The 20426-nt window shown below is 42.9% G+C and overlaps 1 protein-coding gene across 1 annotated transcript in view; it reads left to right on the forward strand.

The window, feature by feature from the left end:
- VPS52 (VPS52 subunit of GARP complex) overlaps positions 1-20426 on the forward strand; it is a 449815-nt gene that overhangs the window by 234539 nt on the left and 194850 nt on the right. The window contains exons 10-11 of the mRNA XM_044083563.1: positions 5620-5677; positions 6069-6202. Of these exons, the coding sequence (XP_043939498.1) occupies positions 5620-5677; positions 6069-6202 (192 nt within the window). The remainder of the gene's footprint in view (positions 1-5619; positions 5678-6068; positions 6203-20426) is intronic.

The raw sequence follows: 20426 nt of genomic DNA on the forward strand, positions 1-20426 counted from the left end.
TCGTGTTACTTGCTTTTGAGGAAGTTTTAACTGCGTACATTATGCCTGATTGTCAGATTTTTGGGGGCAAGGTTCTGACTGAATGTATAAAGTACCTCAGAGATGCACATTTCTGTTCTCTAACCCCAAATAAGTTCCTGCAGTGATATCTTTATCCAAGTCTTCTACTTGTAAACACTGAGAATGCTAATCCTATTCCCTCTGGCAAGAATGGGAAAGCTTTTGACAGATTTGAAAAAAATGGTTTATTCTTCAGCTACCTTAACTTTCATGACTTTGAACTCCCAGAGTCAGGTTAACATTTTTGCTGGCTTCTTGCATGTTCCTAAGATTCTGCTGATAGATGTTAAAGCTGAGATTTTGAATTCTTCTAAGGAGAAAGAGGTATTATTTGGGCCAACTACTGATGTGGCCTTTAAAAAAAAAAAAAGTGAGTGAAATTGATTCAAAGTTCAGTAAACATTTTCCTTCTGTGTCTGGATTCTTTTTCAGGAAACAGAGTCCATCTTCCACAGTGGCATCCAGTTATTTCAGACAAGTGGGTTCTGAGACTTATCCAAGAGGGATGCAGACAGCATTGGCAATCCCTTTGCCTTCTCAAAGTATTCCTCCTCATCCTGCAAACCCGAGGCCACTGTTTCCTCCTATTTTAAAGCAGGTGCTGGTTCAGTGATTGATAATTTGCACCCTCAGCTCAGGTGGACAAAGGTGGTGTTTGGAATTTTTCTGGTACAAAAGAAAGAGGAAACTTGGAAACCAGCCCTAGACTACTTTCACAATTATTTTGCCAAGATTCCCAAATTCAGAACGTTAACTTTTCAAACCCAGTAACTTTTCAAACCCTCTTGCATCTTCATGGTAACATTGGACATAAAAATGCTTATTGTTACATTGCAATTTGCAGGAAATTTAGTATAAGAGTTTGAGTCTGGCTCAGATTATCACTTCTCTTTCTTGCCTTTGGTGTGTCTACTGCACCAAGAGTATTTACAAAGTGCCTGACTCCAGTGGTTGCTCACTGGAAGCTGCATATTTGTATCTTTCCATATTTTGATGATGATTGTGTTATATTTGCAGAAAGTTTTTCCAGTTGCCATGATTATCTGACATGGGTCATTAAAATCATGTTCAGTCTGGGGTTTCAGCTGAAGTTGCAGAAATCATTTTTCATCTCTTCCCAGTCATTAGTTTCTAGGAGTCTTTCTTCTACTGGACAAAGCAGAACAGTACAAAGAAATCTTCCTGGACTTCTCCAGTCAGTCTTGTGCTTCTGTCAGGGAATTTCTCAACATTCTGGGTTTCATGGACTCTGATCCTAATAATTCCCTTAGCCAGACTTCACATGAGAAGTATTCAGTGGTACCTCAGATCAGTCTGTATTTGTCAAAATGGAGTTTCTTTGGTGGATAGACCCGTTATCACTCTGTTCTAATCTTCCCTTCTCTCTTCAGTCTCCCCCCAGTCTGTCATAACAGATGCTTCAGACTTTGTTTGGAGAGCAGTCTGAAAAATGAAAGTGCAATGAGTGTTGAATCCCAAGTATACACAAAAGCACGTTAGTGTCAAAGCAATTTTTTTTAAACACCTTTGTTGAATTAACACTTATGATATAGGCAATTTTACATTTATATAAAAATAATCAAACTGTATTAACAAGTTCAAGTTTACAAATGTTATGCTTCTGATATATTGCTATGTATCAGATAACCCAAGTAGCATTACATAAATTATTCAAGGTTTGCCCTTTTTTTAAACAAGAAGCATCTTTATTAAACCATCACGACATACACAATCATACATTTATATAAATGGAAACATCCCACACAGACACAGTACTAGTTGCAAGTATTTTACATCCCAAACCATAGTGACACTCCCCAGTGGCAAACATTATGCGTCACTTATAATCTACCCAGTCATTTTTAGTCAAACATTACATAGCTCATTTACGTCCTGCCTTCTCTTAAACCTCATTCCTCCCCTGTATATATTGTTCCCACAATTCCTTTTTTTTTTCTTAAGCTTGGTCCTTCCCTTTTCTAAAAGTCTCAGTTCCAGTTGTTTTGTCTGTGTTACTATATTCACTGCTTCTAGTATAGTTAGTTTAGATTTTGATTTCCATTTTCTAGTAATTGCTGTTTTAGCAGCCACCATAATTAGACGCAGCAAGTCCTTACCATATCTAGGCAATTTCATTCTGTGTCATAGCTGAGGAAAATCATCTCACTCATCACACCAGTTTGCCCACCCACCATGTCCAACAGTGCATCCCACAGGGAATCCTTAGTCCACCAACTCACTGCACTGTTAGTGTCAAAGCAGTCTTGGCTGTTATCAGTGCTTTATAAGCCTTAAATAATCTTTGGTCCTCAGGACCTCTGTAAGTCATCTCAGAAGCAATACCTCAGTACTGTAGTAAAAAGAAGGGGGTACCAGATCTTATCCCCTTTGTACGCTTGCTATGATTGCCTGGGAGGTAGCAATTTAACTCATTCTGACTGTTCATGATTCATACATTTTGTCAGAATAAAATATTGTAGTGAACAAGCTAAGCAGGACCAGGACAGACACAAATGCCTACTATACCTGAGGTCTTTCAGGAATTGATCCAGCTGTGGGGAATAACTCAAATATACTAGTTTGCCTCCTTTCACAATAGTTAAAGAAATTCTTTTCCAGGATTCCTTGTAAGCAAGCCGGGAAGATGGAGGCATTCTCATTCCTGTTTTATAAGAATGTTCCTGTATGCCTTTCCACTGGTACCCAGGGTTGTTCAAAAGATCCTTTTGGACTCTCCATAGATTGTGGTGGTGACTCCCTTTTGGCCCAGGCTACAGTGGTTCTCCCTTTTCCAGTTGGCAAAGGACAATTGCCGCAAGCCTCCCTGCAGACTGGATTTACTTTTACAAGACAAGGATTGTTTGATGCACCCCAACCTGAAGCACTTCAGTTAACTGTGTGGATTATAGAGTTTTGATACATTTTAGGCACCATTTTTCACATGGTCTAGCAGGTACTAAAGGAAGTAAAAAACTGATACCAAGAAATCCTATACAAGTAAATGGAAGAGTTTTTCTTGTTGTTGCCATTGTAAAAACCTGGACGCTTTTCAAGACCCAGTTGCTCTGGTACCTAATTATTTGTTTGAGTTATTGTCCTCTGGCCTCTTATTCCTCTATTAACATTTATCTTTCAGTCATATTTGCTGCTCTGTTCTTAGATCCTCCCTTTCTTCCTGTCTTCAAGTCAAGCTGTTGTACAAATCCATCCACCTAGAAAACAGGTGGCTTCTCCTTGAGATCTTCTGTTTGTGCTTGAAAGTTTAACACTTCTTCCATTTGAATCAGCTCATTAGGCTGGTTTGAGGTTCTTAACATGAAAAACTGTGCTACTTAGTCCTCTGACATCTGCAAGAAGTGTACCTAATTTACAAGCTGTTATGGTAAGTCAGCCCTGACTCATTTTCCATAAGGAAGGGGTTTCTTTGACAAGGCCAAACAGTAATCCCCTTTTTCCCATTTTTGCATATAGGTTGAGGTGTTAATCAACAGTAACAATCTGAAGCCAATGTTCACACCATTGGGTGGCTAGACCTGCCACAGTTCTTCCATTCACTCAACACTCAGTCTTTCACTGACACACCAATGGCCAACTTACAGTTTCCAGTCCACCTACTACATGTATTGTAATGTGGGAGGAAACTGAAGTACCCAGAGAAAACCCATGAAGACTCCACACAGAGGGCACCACAGCTGAATATCGAGCAGGGGAACCTCTTGCTGTGAGGCTACAGTGCTATCCACTGTGCCACCCCAAAATTTCTTTGACAAGTAATCCTTTTATAATTGAAGTGGATTCAGAGTTTTCTTTAATCTAGACTGTTAACCTCCTTGTAATCTTTCAAAACCTAAAAAAGCTAGAGAGTAATAGAGAATATTGCAGACCCTTGATGTCCACAGGCATCCAAAATAGTACTTGGACAAAGCTAAATTCTTCAGGAAAGCTGATTACCCATTTGTTCCCTTTGAAGGTAAGGAAAAAAGGACCACCAGTATCAAATCAGACAATTTCAAGATGGTTGTGTTGTGCTGTTTGTTTTTCTTATTCTCATCATAACAAGCCACTTCAACAGGATTAGGGCCCACTCTACCAGAGCTTCAGCTTCATCCATAGCTGTTTGGAAAGGGGACGACTCGTGGCATTCTAGAGGCAGCAACTTCATTCTGTGTGCATACTTTTACAAAGCATTGTAAAGGGGATTCCTTTTCCAGGTCAAGAACAAGCTTTGCAAGGACAATTCTCTAGTGTCTCTTGGAAGGTATGGTAATCTACCCATATAGCTTAGGCTACTGCAGCAGTGATCCAAATGTTGAATAGTTGTGTGGTATAATTGCCATAAAAGTGGATGTTCTAACAGATCACTGTAGCAGTAGCTACCTACCCTCTCCCCTTACTTGTGTGCATTTTGCATTTTCTTTCTTTGCTATATGTATTGCCAGGGTGTGGAATCATATGTATATGTGCATGTAGATTTGTGACATTTCATCAGAATGTCAAAAAAAATCAGACCCCAACCATTAAACATTTTTATTTGAAACTAAAAGTCATCAAAGATTTAAAAAAATCTGCAGTAGTGATCTGTTAGATCATCTACTGCTGTGATAAGTTTACTTACACAACATTACTTTTCCATGTATGTGAGTGGGGGGGGACTGCAAAGGTTTACCAGGAAAGGCTATCATTAAGGCAGCCACATGGATGGATCGGCATTTTTTAATCCCCCACCCCCTTTGTTTCAGCCTAGCAGCAAGCTGTGGGTTAGAGCATACAATAGGTATCTGCACTACACTGCCCCTTACCTCCACAGGAGATTGATGCCATCAGGATGTCCCAACCCACCCACAGGAGGCACTACATGATTATTCCTCTGGTCTCTGCCAGGGACCTCAGACTGCTTGCTTGCTTTTCCGTGTGCACACACTCCTCTGCCACCAAAGAAAGACAGACACACACCCATCCTTCCTGCTTGTGCTATCGGGAGCCCAAGCCTTTAATCAAACTGTGGTCATCTGGGGCTTAGTGAGGGCTTTATCCAACTCTGCCATCAGTGCAGGCTGCCCTTTCCTTAACGGTGGTGTTCAGTGAGTAAGTGGCCTGCTGAAATGGTTTAGAGCCACTGTGTTAACATTCAGTGTCTTTTCAATAACCCCTTTCTAAGGTTAACTCTTACTGCAAGGTTTAGTTTATGTAACCTTACTTAACCCATTCTGATAGTTCTTGCAAATAGCTACTTCTGAGCTGTAACAGTATTGTGTGTTCCTTGAAACCATTTTACATTATAATTACTTGTGGCTTAATACATTTTTTCCCTGATGTTAATGTAGCCGTGTTTAACAGACTGATCACCACAGCTTGTAAAGGTTTTCAGTGTGGAATTAGTAGCTGATGCTTGGAATCCTTAATGCAGCAAGCCAGGCATGCAAGTACACTTGGTGTGCTCTGTTTTGCTTAGCTCTTTATATTTTTTTATATTTTGTTTTTATTTCTGATTAATTGAAATGTATGGTATTTTGATAGTCTATCTACATGTGACTTATAGCAGCTCTTTTTTTTTTATAGTATGAAGAGGTCGCTGACAAAGATGACCTTATGGGGGTAGAAGACACAGCGAAGAAGGATATCCTTTTGTAGCAAGTTATCAGAAATGTTAAGAAGACCTTGTTTATGGCTGTGTGGCACTAGGCTTAACAGTAGAAAATGGAACACTGAAAAGGCAAAAAGGCACAAAGGGTTTGAATAAAATAAAGTTGCTGAGGTCCGTATGTCTTGACAGAAAACATGCAAGTTTGTTTAAGCAATTGCGCAGCTTGAATTCTGCATTAGCTTTCATTTCTAAAATTTAAACCGGTAAGATCAGCAAAGCACAGTTACTTGTTTTATGGGCGTGCTTAACCTGCTCTGCATAAGTGATTTACTATTTCAGCTTTTTACCATGAACACTCTGACTTTGTATAGTGTTTTTGCTTAACTGTTTGCAGTTTAGGTTGTTTAGCCTTAATTAGCTGTACGATTTTTTACCAAGCCATCACTAAAGAACAGAAACACGATTTTCACATTGGGGAACCGAGGCAATGTTATTTCATCTGCTGAACTGGAGGCACCGATCCTTGTTCCCCATGCTGCTCAGAGGAGTGATGTCAGGGTAAGTACATTTTGTGAATAGTGTAGCAATCTTGTTGTAAATTACGTTTCAGCTTTGCTATATTTTCACTGTGTGCTCGGTGGATTTAAGAGAAATGCAGATGATTAACTTAAGTAGGACCAGTTGGTGGGGGATTGTTCTGGTTCTGGAAAACTTGGGCAAATTAAGAAGAACTGATAGTAGCTGTAAATTTGCCAAGCTGGACTTTCAGTGTAAGCATCTTGTGTCAGTGTCCTCTGACATATATATTCAGAGGCATGTGGTATATATTCTACATCCTTTCACTTTAGCCTGATTTTAAGCATTTATTTTTTGTTTAAAATGTTAGCTTATTCTTTTTTCATGATTAAAACACGGGTAGCAACATTAACTAAAACCTCATGATTAAAACACAGGTAGCAATATTAACTAAAACCCCAGCAGCATTTCAGATACTGATAACGTTTTGAGAGCTGCTTTCAGTCTTAATACTGGTAACCATAAGCTTGACCATAAAGAAAGCCCTAGTATTTACCAGATTTTTATCATCATAACAAAATGTATGTTCAGTACTGCTGCTCTTTGTAGTTATCAGTCAGGACTTAAAGCTAATGTCTCAACATTTGCTTTCTTTTCATCATTTTATCCCTCAGCCTGTGTAGCATAATAACTGCGTACAATGTGACTATGTATTGTTAAGATGGTCAGGCTATCCTGTGTGCAGTTATACATACACATGCACACACATTTGCGTACACACACACACATCACACTGTGCCTGTCTCAGAGGTATAGTTAGAGTTCTAACTTTTAATTATCCAAACTGCACACTGAGTTTTTTTCTCTCATCCACACTTGAATTTTTAAGTGTTTATCTTGTAGGAAAGAAATGGTTTGTTTTCTTGTTTTCTAACTATGCACAGATAGATCTGATTTCCATGACATTTTAACTCTTGACAAGGTGCTCGTCCGGTTAATCTAGAACCTTGATGTTAGTCTAGTAAATAGTATTGCATGTTTTCTGTTTTTTTTTTTCCATTTCTTTTTTGCCTGTTTTATCTATATTGTGTGCATGGTCACTAATTTATGCACATATTACAAGTGTACTTTTTGTATGACCTCAACTGGTGGGGTATAAATACAAGGTTGATCCACCAGTAAAGTTTTAAATTAAATCCTGGAGTAAATGGTTATAACTTTTTGAAGGAGCTGAGTTATAGTAAACTTGTATTATGGTAAATAATAAAAAATTAAATATTTGTACTACATAAAACTTCTGTCAAAATGCAAGCTTAACAGTCAACCCTCAGCAAACTCTGAAAGGCTTTATGCAGTAAAGTTCTAGTATTGTCCCATAGTGCTAACTTACTACACACAGCATGCAAAGAAGAAAAATATGTCTAGAAATAGAAAGCATAACTGTTACCAGTAGAAGTCCTGCAAAATGACCACCAAACATCTGATCAACAGAGCTGAAAGAAATGCAACCAATTGGAAAAAGATGTTGAATTTGTCACATTTGGTATTTTTTAATTAGGAGTAATGAGACAAAGCGTGGATTTCTGTTCTGCCAGCCTTTGCTTTCATTTTGTGCAGTACATTACAAAATGCCAGACTATGTGATACACACCCAGAGCTCTTAGCAAGACTGAAGGTGCTAGAGCTGCTCTGGTGGCATAGAGGGGTAAAGATCTGACTAGTTGACCTGGGTTTGAGTAGTAGGTTGGGTGACGGAGCAGCAGGGAGGCATGGGCATGTTTGTCCTGTGGGGCGATATGCAGGATGTTCTTCGTGCCATACTGCTGCAGTCATTACACTTGGGGTTATCTGCCGTCAGGCGGGCCCTCGGTCGGCCGAATTCCAAAGTCTTGGTCCGGCGTCGGTTGTCGTCGCTTCTTCCCTGACGTCAGAGCAGCAGGGGTATAAAAGAGGCAGCCGACGCCATCTTCTTCAGTCTTTCTTGCCACGCGGTGCCCAAAGCAGAAGCAGTTCGCAAGTGCCGGTCGGCCAGCTCCTGAGATTTCCGAAAAGGATGTCAGCCGAAGTCTTCTCTAAAGCTAAGTACCCCATTGGCGAAACTTTTCTTGCCTCAGACCGATGTCAGACAAAGTTAATAATTGCATTTCTTGTGGGAAGCAAATACCGCATAAGGATTTCCACTCGTACTGTATTCCTTGCCTAGGCCCAGACCACGATGTCTCGGGCTGCCATTTTTGTACTAGGTTCAATAAACGCACTATCAAATGCTGGGCAGAGTTCGCCCTTCATTATTTTGGCAAAAAATTTAACTACAGCATGTCGTCGGATACTCCGACTCCAGGCTTAATGAAAAAACGCAAAGATAAAGATAGGCATCCGAGGCCCAAAACGGATACCGAGACCACGCTTAGGCCTGCCGCCGGATCTCCGGTTCTCAGTGAGGTGCCTTCGCAGCCCCTGACTACCGCTGAATCCATTTTTCCGGCGACCTCACAATCTGAAATTGTAGGCCCTCCGGAGCCGATTACCTCTCTAGACACCGACACCATTCCAGGTGGGGAACCAGAAAATTTGACTAGGCCTTCTGAAGGCGTTTTCAAACCAACTTCAATTACCATTAGATCTTACTCAAAATCTAAGGCCCCTACGAAAATTAGGAAACAGGGTCCTCTGACCCCCTCTCAGCAACCCATGCCTAAAAAGCAGATGCTCAGGATGGCTGAGGATTTAATTACTCTTATCAGGGGTTCACAGCCCCCCTCAGAAAAAAGACCCAGGTTGGAGGAAGACTACCCTTCCTCAGATCAAGCTTCCATTACCTCAGGTATTTCTGAGGACCAAGATTACTCCTATTCCCCCTATGAAGACTCTAATGCAGAGGAGTCAATTCCCTCGGTGTATCCCCCCCAGAGGACTATTCCTTCGGGGAAACCTTGCATACCTTGAGAGAACACTTCCACTGGGAAGGACAGGATTACTCAGATTCTAAGAAAAGGCTCCGGGAGTTCCTTCTTCTCCCTCAGCATAGGCCCCTGGCCATTCCTCCTGTTCTAGATATTTTGGATGATGTTTTTGCAGAAGCCAGTCTGAATCCAGACTCTTTGCCTCCTGCCCCAGTTAAACCAGACAGATACTACCGGGTTCCCGATTCCCACCAGTTTCTTTATAAAAGTCCTGCTGCTGACCCAGAAACCATTTCACAGGGTCCTAAGGGAATTAAAGCCTCTACTGCTAAAAATCCATTACCTTCAGAAAGAGATTCCAGAGCATTAGACAGATGGGGAAAGAAGGTGTATACTTCTGCCACTTTAGCCATGAGGGCATTAAACTGCCAATTTCACATGCTAAAATACCAGCAGTTTTTGCTCTCCCAAATGAAACTTAAGATGACACAAACAGATCAACCAGATTTAAAAGGGATGCAGGATTTGTTGCATGGAGCAGAACAAGTGGGAAAACATACTTTACAGTGTGGTTTTGATTCATTGGAGGCCTCATGTAGAGCAGCTGTTACCGGCTCTGTGATATGTAGACATGCTTGGCTAAAAGAGCAGACCTTACCAAATCATGTAAAAGCAAAGTTATTGGATGCACCATTGCAAAAAGATGTATTATTTGGTGTCAAAGCAGAGGAGGTTTTAAAGAAAATGGAAGAAAAGGCAAAATCTATGCAAACAGTTAAAGATTTCTTGCAGGTACAACCTCCTTGCTTCAGCAGAAACTGGCCATCAAAAAACTGGTCTTTTCCAGCCACTGACAGACCCCAAAGGGGTAGGTACAGATGCCCCAGGGGCAGAGGACAACCACAAGGTTCTTTCAGACCTAGACAATGGCAAGCAACAAGTCCAAGAGGTGGAGAAGAAAGGCCGCAACCATTCAGGAAACAAACACAATGACTTCCCCCTACGCCTGCCAAACAAACATTTAAAGGCAGCACCTTTGGGCGGAAAACTGGCCTTATTTTCAGACAATTGGCACATTATTACACAGGACAAATGGATTCTGGACATCATAAACAGAGGCTACAGATTCCATTTTCATACCCTTCCAAAAATGAAAGGCATGCCAAACCTGCCACAAAATCAATGGGCAGAGGCACAAAAACAAATTTCAGCTCTCATGGATATGAAAGCAATTCAAAAGGTACCTACAAAAGAACAAGGTCAAGGTTTTTATTCAAGACTATTTCTGGTACCAAGGAAGGACAAAGACTGGAGACCCATCTCAGACCTATCTATCCTGAACACATACTTAGAGGTACCAAAATTCAAGATGCTCACATTACAGCAGCTTCTTCCCATGCTGGGCAAGGAGTCTTGGCTAGTAACGCTGGACCTCAATGAGGCATACCTGCATGTCCCTATCAGACAAAACTGCAGAAGATACCTCAGATTTCTTGCAGGTACAACACATTATCAATTCTCTGCATTGCCCTTTGGCTTATCTACTGCGCCCAGAGTATTTACGAAATGCCTGGCATCAGTAATTGCATTTTGCAGACAACAAGGAATACAAATCTACCCATATCTGGACGACTGCCTGATCCAAGCGGACAGCAAGGACATTCTACTACAGCATCTGGCATTTGTTTTAAAAATGTTAAATTGCCTAGGGTACACAGTAAACAAAAAGAAATCAAAACTAATACCCTCACAACAGATAATATTCCTGGATGCCAGCTTAAATACAACGGCCCAGATGGCTTACCTCACGCCAGAAAAGCAAGGGAAACTGTCTCAATACTTCAGAAAAATGGCAACTTTAACCCGGCTAACTGCAAGGAAAATCCTGCAGGCTTTGGGGTTCATGGCATCCTGCATTCTACTAATACCATTTGCAAAGCTGCATATGAGGAAACTACAATGGTACCTGAAAAACTTATGGTCTCAACACAAACACAGCCTGGAAACAATTATACCACTCATTCCATGCCTTCAAAAGGAATTTGTGTGGTGGGCTCAAGCATGCCAAAGAAATTCGGGTCTCCCTTTCTGCATACCTCAAGCAAATCAAACCATCACAACAGATGCTTCAGACTACGCCTGGGGAGCACACATGGCAGGCCAGTGCATTCAAGGAGGAAGATGGTCTCGAAAACAGAGGCACCTTCACATCAACCAAAAGGAGATGCTAGCAGTGCAAAATGCTCTCACAGCCTTCAAGGACCTACTGCATCCAGGCCAACTATTAATAAGAACAGACAACACCACAGTTATGTGGTACATAAACAAGCAGGGAGGCACACATTCATACCCCCTGTGCAGACAGGCAAGGACCCTGTGGAACACAGCTTTGGCCTTACAAGTACAACTACAGGCGCAATTCCTACCAGGAAAGGAAAACATACCGGCAGACAATTTGAGCAGAAATATGACAGATCCTCACAAGTGGCAGTTACACCCTCAAGTGTTATCAATGATAGCACGAAAGTGGGGACAGCCAGACATAGATCTATTTGCCTCCCACAACAATTACCAGCTGAAAACATTCTGCACAAGGACCTATCATCCAAAGGCCTGGAAAGTGGATGCCCTATCTTTCAGTTGGACAGCATTGACAACCTATGCCTTCCCACCTCTACCTCTACTGACAAAAGTACTACTAAAAGTCAGAACAGAGAGGCCACATATGATTCTCATTGCTCCGGACTGGCCTCGTCAGCACTGGTACCCGCTCCTAAAGAACCTGTCTCATTCACCACCTTGGAAACTACCTCAATTCCCTCTGCTGTTGTCCCAGCAAAATTACAAGATCCTCCACAGTCACCTCAGGACACTAAATCTAGCTGCATGGAGAATACCTTAACTTATCCATCTACACTCCTCTCAAAGGAGGTACAGAATGTCATCTTGGAGGCTAGGAGACCCAGCACCAGAAAAGCTTACTCTGACAAATGGAAGCGATTTTGTGCATGGAACCAAGCAAAAGGCCAACATCCTTGGATATTAAATATCCCTCAGATTCTACAGTACCTAGCTGAGATGTTACATTGGCCTTTCCTTCTCATCCATCAAAATCCACACCTCAGCTATTTCAGCCCAATACAATACAGATCCCCCCTTATTCTCACATCCTTTACTAAGACAGTTCCTCAGAGGGGCAAAAAATATAAGGCCCCCACGAAAACCACCAGCTCCAGCTTGGGACCTTAACTTCGTACTGGAAAAATTGACATTGCCTCCTTTCGAACCTGCCTCCTCAGCAGAACTACAATACTTGTCAGGGAAAACAGCTCTGCTTTTGGCTATTACCTCAGCACGCAGGGTTTCGGAGCTGCAGGCCCTCATGGCAGTGCAACCTTTCCTCATCTTCCATCAGGACAGAGTCTGTCTACGTACCAACCCTACCTTCATGCCAAAGGTAGAATCCAGTGTGGCTTTGAATCAGGCTATCCATTTACCTACCTTTTATCCAAACCCCCAAAATAAAGGGGAGAGACTACTGCACTCCTTGGACATTCACAGACAACTTAGATACTATCTGGACAGGACCAAGTCATTCAGAAAATCTGACCAACTACTTGTGTCTTATGCTGCTGGTGCTCAAGGGAAGGCTATCTCCAAGCAGACTATTTCAAAATGGATAGCCCACTGCATCCGCTTTTGTTATTCTTTTCATGGGAAAACAGTGCCAGGATACATCAGATCACACTCCACCAGGGCAGCAGCTACCTCCGCAGCATATCTCAGGGGGGTCCCAACCAAGGACATTTTGGAAGCAGCCACTTGGAGTTCAGTGCATACCTTTACCAGGCACTACCACCTGCCACTATACTCTAAATCCAGAGCGGGCTTTCCCACCGCAGTCCTGCAGGGCATTCTAGCCCCTCCTAATCCAGTCTAATACCAGCCACCCTTCCATAGCTTTGGGATTCACCCAAGTGTAATGACTGCAGCAGTATGGCATGAAGAACATAGTACAGTTTTGTACCTACCATAAATGTAGATGTTCGAGGGCACATACTGCTGCAGTCCAGGTTACCCTCCCTCCATCCCCTCTCAGGACAGGCCTTAGAACAAACACCTCTAGCATACATCCAACTTGGGGTATTCCTATATGGTGTATTTCCTTGCAACTACTGATTGGTTTTTCCTACTTATGTTAGATTGCATAACATCATGTATTGCCTTCTTCTTTTGGGGGCACCTGACATCTGGGGCAAGAAAAACTGAAGAAGATGGCGTCGGCTGCCTCTTTTATACCCCTGTCGCTCTGACGTCGGGGAAGAAGCGACGACAACCGACGCCGGACCAAGACTTTGGAATTCAGCCGACTGAGGGCCCGCCTGACGGCAGATAACCCCAAGTGTAATGACTGCAGCAGTATGTGCCCTCGAACATCTACATTTATGGTAGGTACAAAACTGTACGTTGGTGATGCTGTGTAAAGGGAGGCATGGTCCAAAGAGGGAAGTGATTGAGCGTGAGTGGCAGGAGAAAGAGAAAGTGGATAGGGCATATAAATAATAATAATAATAAAATGGATGGAAGCTCAGATGGTCTAGCCCCCAGGACATCCTTAAGTCCCATAACCGGCCCCAACAACACTGGAGGAAGTCCTGGGTGGATAGGACAATGGCTGGCAGATCCAACATAGACATAGGCACTGGGAATTAGGCCAGTAATAATGACATCAAAGGAGACTAAAAAATATTTAAAAAAAAAAACACTAAAGATTCTAGTATCTTGGAGAGATACATGTGTTGTGTACTTTTTAATAGGTGCACATGTGGCTCTTTCAACAAATTAGCTGTCAGTTCTGTATGGAAACATTTCAGACTTTCATATGCAGTCATGTCAGTAGACATAATTCTTTGATTACATCAGAGATGATGTATCAGTGAAATTACATCAAAGACAATATATCACTGCCTCATTCACTACTGTCATTTGTTTTTCAGCTACAGTACTTTCACTCCGGAATTGTGAGAATGTCTTGCTGGTCTTCTGAAGAATTTTCCAAACCTCAAATACTTGGGTCTGCAGTGCTGCTTTTAATAGGGACATAGTTTCATGCTACGCTAATGACATCCAGGATCTTTACAAACCTAGCTGTGCAACCCAACCCAGTTTTCTCCCAGAGTTCCTTGGATACCTGTGTTGTGGTGTTTGTTAATAAAGAGGTAGCTAAGAGTTGTACTGGGGGTATGTTGGGATTAATTTACTTGCTGTCGTCCTCTGTCCATCAGAGATATGGGGGTCAGACCAGGGATAAATTTGCCATTTCCCTTCCAGTGATCAAGGTTCCTTCTGAATAAAGTCAAGGGTTGAACTCTGCTTCACATGGATGAAGAGCTTCTTCTATAGTGCAGGGATCCTTTGAGATGCATATCAGTCTCTCTGTAAAGGTTCTGTTTATGTCACAGACAAAAATCGGGTCCTTGGATCTAGTCATATTTTTTATTTTTTTTTTTTGCAAGTGATCTATCAGAGTTGGATTTTAAGGTGCCTTAAAAGCTAGGCATAGATTGCTTCTCAGTAACCTCTAGGAGATTGCCTTAAGGTCCTGTCTGTATACTTAATCTGTGTATTTCAAGGGTATTCTGGATCCTCCTGGTTTAGGAATTCTGGTGCCTGGCTAGGTACATGCCAAAGGGGGCATTGTACTCCATGACAGCTCTAATAAGGGCTGAGTAGAGTGGTACTATTAGTTCCTTAGGCCTGGATGCCACACTCTCTTGCTTATGTTTTGGATGACTTAGAATGATTTTCTTACTATCTTGGCTACATGTTGGTCGAAGGCCAGATTACTGTCTGCATATGTTCCCAGATCCCTAACTATCGGGTCAGCACTTAGGAGTGTTTTATCAATGAATTAATTAGCTTGGGTGTACTCTTTCCCAAAGAGGAGTATAATGCATTTTTTTTTGGATTTAGTTTTAATCCATGGCTTTGTGTTAGTCCCTCTTGCAGGATATTGGTGTCATGGGGGTAATTTATGATAACTTGCAAGTTACAGTCGTCTGTGAACTTGGTGAGCTAGAAGCCTTTGACATTAACCTTGACTTCTGTGAAGTAGATGCCAAATAGGAGTGGGCTTAGCACAGAGCATTGGGGTACTCTGCTAGTGACCGGTCTCTTGGAGGTGGTCTCCCTGATCCTGCCTTCTTGGGTCCTATCTGTGAGCCAGCTGTCAGTCCAGAGAGTTATGTAGGGATTTATGCCTAGTTCTGAAAAATTCTCAACAATGCCTGAGTTGGAGTATTGTATTGAATTCTGTGGCCATAGATTCATAGATTAGTACTAAGCTAACTGCCATTGCGAGCCATTTTAAGCCTAGCCAATTATCCCTTGTGAGACTCAAACCCTGCACCTTGTGTTCGTAAGGCAAGCACCTTAACCATTAGGCCACCCTCCCACTATAATAATAATACTAATACTAATACAAGCCAGATCAAGGTTGGCATTGTGCAGCATTTTCCTCTCGTCCATAGTGACCCTCTGGAAGAAGTCTTATCAGGTTACCTAGAAAAGACCTTCTCTTAGCAAAACCAGACTGGGATAGGTCTGGTGCCATAGGTTGCCAATATCCTTGTTGATCATTTCCATGATAAGTCATTCCATGGCTTTGCATATTAGACTTGTCAGACTAATGGGTCTGTAGTTCCTGGGGTCAGTTGATGGTCCACCCTTATGAAGAAGGATGACCATTGTAGCCCTCTATTCACCTGGCATGCAGCCTGTTTTGAGGCTGTAGTTTGAGTGCCCCAGGTGGTCCTGCTAGTAATGTTTTCGGTTATTTAAGAGGCAACCGGAGATATTGCCAGGGCCCATTAAAGCAATGTTTTTAGCCTTATCGGCTCCCTATTGGTAGTTTGGGGAGATGCTAGAAGGGATTTCACAAGGAGTAGTGGGGAAAGGAGTGAGGGGTGAACTTGTAGAAATTTTACAGGCTGATAAGTTTATCAAAAAAAATACTGGACAAGCACTGAGGAAACACACTGGTGTTGGGAGCCCCTTGTTTTTTTTTTTTTTGGTTTGGTGGCTGATAAGTTTAGCTGTGTCACCATGGTCAATGATGGTTGTGCCATTTACCACCAGTTCTGCTCACTGCTGAGTATTACCTTTAAAGATGTTCTTCATGTTTCACTGTTGCAGTCATAACACTTGAGTTATCTGCCTGCAGGTAGCCCTCAGTCGTCCCGAATACCAGAGTCTTAGGATTTCTGTGTCGGATGTTGTCACTTCTTCCATTACGTCAGGTCATCAGGGGTATAAAACATGCAGCCGATGCCATTACATCAGTCTTTCTTGCCGAGAAGGAGCCCGAAGCAGAAGCAGTTCACAAGTGACAATCGGCCGCTACCTGAAATTTTCATTTTTCGAGTTTCAAACCTGAAGTCTTCTAAAACTAAGTACCCCGCTGGGGATTCTTTTTTCTTGCTCTAACTGATGTAAGAAAAAGTTACAATTGTCTTGCCTGTGGAAAGCAAATACCTCACAGAGATTTTCATTCTTACTGCGTCAACCTGTTTAGGCCTAGACCACGACGTCCCTCGCTGTCTGTTTTGTGCCTTGTTTAACACCTGAACCATTTGTCATCGGGCTATCTTTGTCGCTAAAGTCTTTCGCTGTCATTCTCCATATTCCAAAATGGTTTTGATAAGCCATCCGATTACCGATCTTCTGAAAAAATGTAAAGATAAAGACAGACTGCATAGGTCCTAAACTGCTGACGATGCTTCCGTTAAGCTATTTGCCAGTCCACCGGTACTCAGTGAGGCACCTTTGCAGCCCCTCATGCCCGCTTCTACAGATTCGCAGGTCTCTGCTGAAACCCATTCAGAGTCCAGTGTGCCGTGAGATGCTTCTTCGACTATGGAACCTGCGGATGTCTCTGCCTTGGATGCTGTACAGGCACCGGCTTCTGAGGGTGTATTCCGACCTACCAATGTTTGCATTAAACCGACTACTATTTCGTTTTTAGCTAAAACTACCGAGTTTCTCAGGCCCAGAGTATGCACTATGCCTAGAAAACCGATGACCAAAGCACATGCTCAAGCTCCCATGCCACAAAAATAAATGCTTAGAATGGCTGAAGACCTTATTGTCCTAATTAGAGGAAGCCTGCCTTCCCCTGCTAAAAGACAAAGAATTGAGTTTCATTCTGATTCTACAGACCAGGAGTCAGATGACTCTGACCCTTCTGATTACCAGGACATACCCTTATCTACCTATGAGGATTCAAATGCAGGGGAATCCATTCAGTCTGCCTCCCCTCCAGAGGATTTTTCTTTTGGTGAAACCTTGCATACTTTGAGAGCATTTCCGCTGGGAATGCCAGGACTACCCTCAGTCCAAAAAGAGACTCTGAGAATTTTTAGAGTTGCCACAGCACAGGCCTCTAGCTATACTCACTGTACTGGATATTGTAGATGATGTCTTCCTGGAATCCAGTCTTACTCCAGACACTTTATCAGCAGCCACCTAGAGTCAGTAGGCATTGGCCTTCTAAAAACTGGTCCTTTCCAGCCCCTTCCAGGCCTTCAGTCCAAACCCAGGGGAAACAGGCCAGCCAGACTACAGTCTTAGGGTATGCAGAGATCTAAACAATGAAGTGCTCCCACCTCAAAAAACAGGGATTGGTAAGCCGCCCCCTTATGGAAAAGTTTGCAATGATTTTTCAATTATCCTTCCCAGCCCTGCCCAATTACTTGTGCCCCTAGGAGGAAAATTTGCCCTTCATGCAAAAAAATGGATGTCCATTACTCAGGACCGATGGGTCCTAAACATTGTATCCCAGGGGTACAGATTCTACTTCCACTGACTGCCAACTCCAAGCGGGTTTCCAGACCTTCCTCCAAACCAGTGGGTAGAGGCACAAAAGCAGGTGCTTTCCCTGCTCAGTATCAGAGCTATTCAACCTGTTCCAGTAGAACAAAGGGGGCAGGGTTTCTACTCCAGACATTTCCTGGTGCCCAGAAAAGGGGGCTCTTGGCATCCAATCCTGGACATTTTAGTTCTCAACACCTTTCTGGTGGTCCCAAAATTCAAGATGCTTACCCCGTAACAGCTTCTCCCTATGCTAGCCAAGGATGCCTGGTTAGTCACTCTAGACTTAAAAGAAGCTTGTCTGCACATTCCCATAAGGGAGTCCTGCAAGAAATATCTACGCTTTAGGGCAGGCTCTATGCACAATCAGTTCTCTGCACTTCCCTTTGGCTTATCTACTGCGCCCAGAGTATTCACAAAGTGCCTGGCTCCAGCCATTGCATATTGCAGACAGAGAAATATCCAAATTTTCCCATACTTGGATGATTGCCTGATTCAGGTGGACAGTCAGGAATTGCTGCTTCAGCATCTGGCATTTGTAAAAAGCCTTCTCACTTCATTGGGGTACACCATCAACGAAAATAAATCACATTTGGTGCCCAGTCAAAAGATTGTATTCCTGGGAGCAAGCTTGGACACAGCTTCCCAGATGGCATTTCTCACTCCAGAAAACAGGCCTATCTGACCAACTACTTCAAACAACTGGCCACCAGAACCCAGCTATCTGCAAGGAAAATACTTCAAGCCCTAGGGTTCATGGCCTCATGTATTCTGCTAATTCCATACGCAAGACTGCATATGAGGAAACTTCAATGGTACGTAAAAAGTCTTTGGTGCCAACATTCTCAAGACCTGGAAACAAGCATTCTAATCATACCTTGTCTAAGGTTCCTTTGGTGGGCAGAAGCATGCAACCACAACAATGGACTGCCTTTCACTCAACCCCTCACCGCCCAAACCCTGACTACAGACGCATCAGGCTATGCATGGGGGGCTCACATGGCAGGCAAATGCATTCAGGGCCACTGGAGCCCAGGCCAAATTGTCCTGCACATCAATCAAAAAGAGATGCTAGCTGTACAGAATGCTCTGACAGCCTTCAAATACCTAATCTTTCCAGGACAGCTGCTGATAAAAACAGACACCACAATTATGTGGTACATAAAAAAGCATTGGGGAACCCATTCTTAGCCATTCTGCAGGTTAGCCATGGCCCTGTGAAACACAACCTTGAACAACCAAGTGCATCTACAAGCTTAATTCCTGCTAGGTAAACAAAATTCACTGTCAGATGACTTGAGCAGAAATCTCCTAGACCCACATGAGTGGAAATAGGAGCCCAACACCTTCAACCCTCTAACCCAGAGGTGGGAGGCACTGGAGGTGGACCACTTTGCCTCCCACGAGAACCACCACCTGAGCAAATTCTGCACTAGAAACCCTCACAGCTGGGCCTGGAAGGTGAATGCCCTATCCTTCCATTGGAAAAACCTTTCAATTTATGCCTTTCCCCCTTTGCCCTTCCTCTCAAAAGTACTACTCAAGATCAAACAGGAGAGGCCAAGGGCATTTCTTATGGCCCCAGACTGGCCACACCAGCACTGGTATCCACTCTTACGCAGTCTGACAACAGTGCCACCCTGGCACCTTCACCAGACTCCTACCCTGCTGTCTCAGCAAGAGAGAGAGATTTTGCATCCACAGTTGCAAACCCTAAACCTTGCAGTCTGGCTCATCCCCTGAATACACCACCAGCAACTCTAAGCAAACAGGTGCTGGACTTCATTCTTGAAGCCAGAAGGCCTAGTACAAGGTAATCCTATGCTAAAAAGTGAAAAAGATATTGTTCTTGGAATCGGTCTCAAGGAAAGAACACAGCAGTGCCCTCCTTACCTCTAATCCTTGATTACCTAGCAGAGCTACTCCACAGAGGCCTATTCTTCTTTTCCATTAAGATTCATGCCTCTGCCATCTCAGCTTATTATAATACTGGGCCACCTCTATTTTCTCACCCTCTAATCAAACAGTTCCTGAGAGGGGCTAACAACAACTGGAGGTCTTAGAAGAGTTGCAAGTAATTTAAGTAATTTAAAATTCCTGAAGAACAGCAGACCACTGAGACTCCCAAAACGGTGTTGAATCTACAGAGACTGAACAACAGGAGAACTACAGTCCCTGAAGAGAATGGTGAGGGAGACCAGAGCAGGGGTGGGAGGATGGCATAATGGTTAAGGTGTTTATCTTGCAGACACAAGGTGCAAGGTTTGATTCTCACATGGGGTAGTTGGCTAGGCTTAAAGTGACCCACAAAGGCAGTTAGCGTAGTACTAACTTATGAACTTAAGGCCCCCTAGGAGAGCACCCACCCCTGCCTGGGACCTTAACATTGTACAGGAAAAACTCACGTTTCTCCCTTTGAACCTGCTGCTTCAGCAGAGGTAAAATTCCTTGGAAAACAGCCTTGCTTTTAGCCATAACTTCAGCAAGAAGAGTGT

The sequence above is a fragment of the Protopterus annectens genome, chromosome 9.part0 (genome assembly GCF_019279795.1).
Source record: "Protopterus annectens isolate FY-2018-M chromosome 9.part0, PAN1.0, whole genome shotgun sequence".
In the NCBI taxonomy this organism is placed as follows: Eukaryota; Metazoa; Chordata; order Ceratodontiformes; family Protopteridae; genus Protopterus; species Protopterus annectens.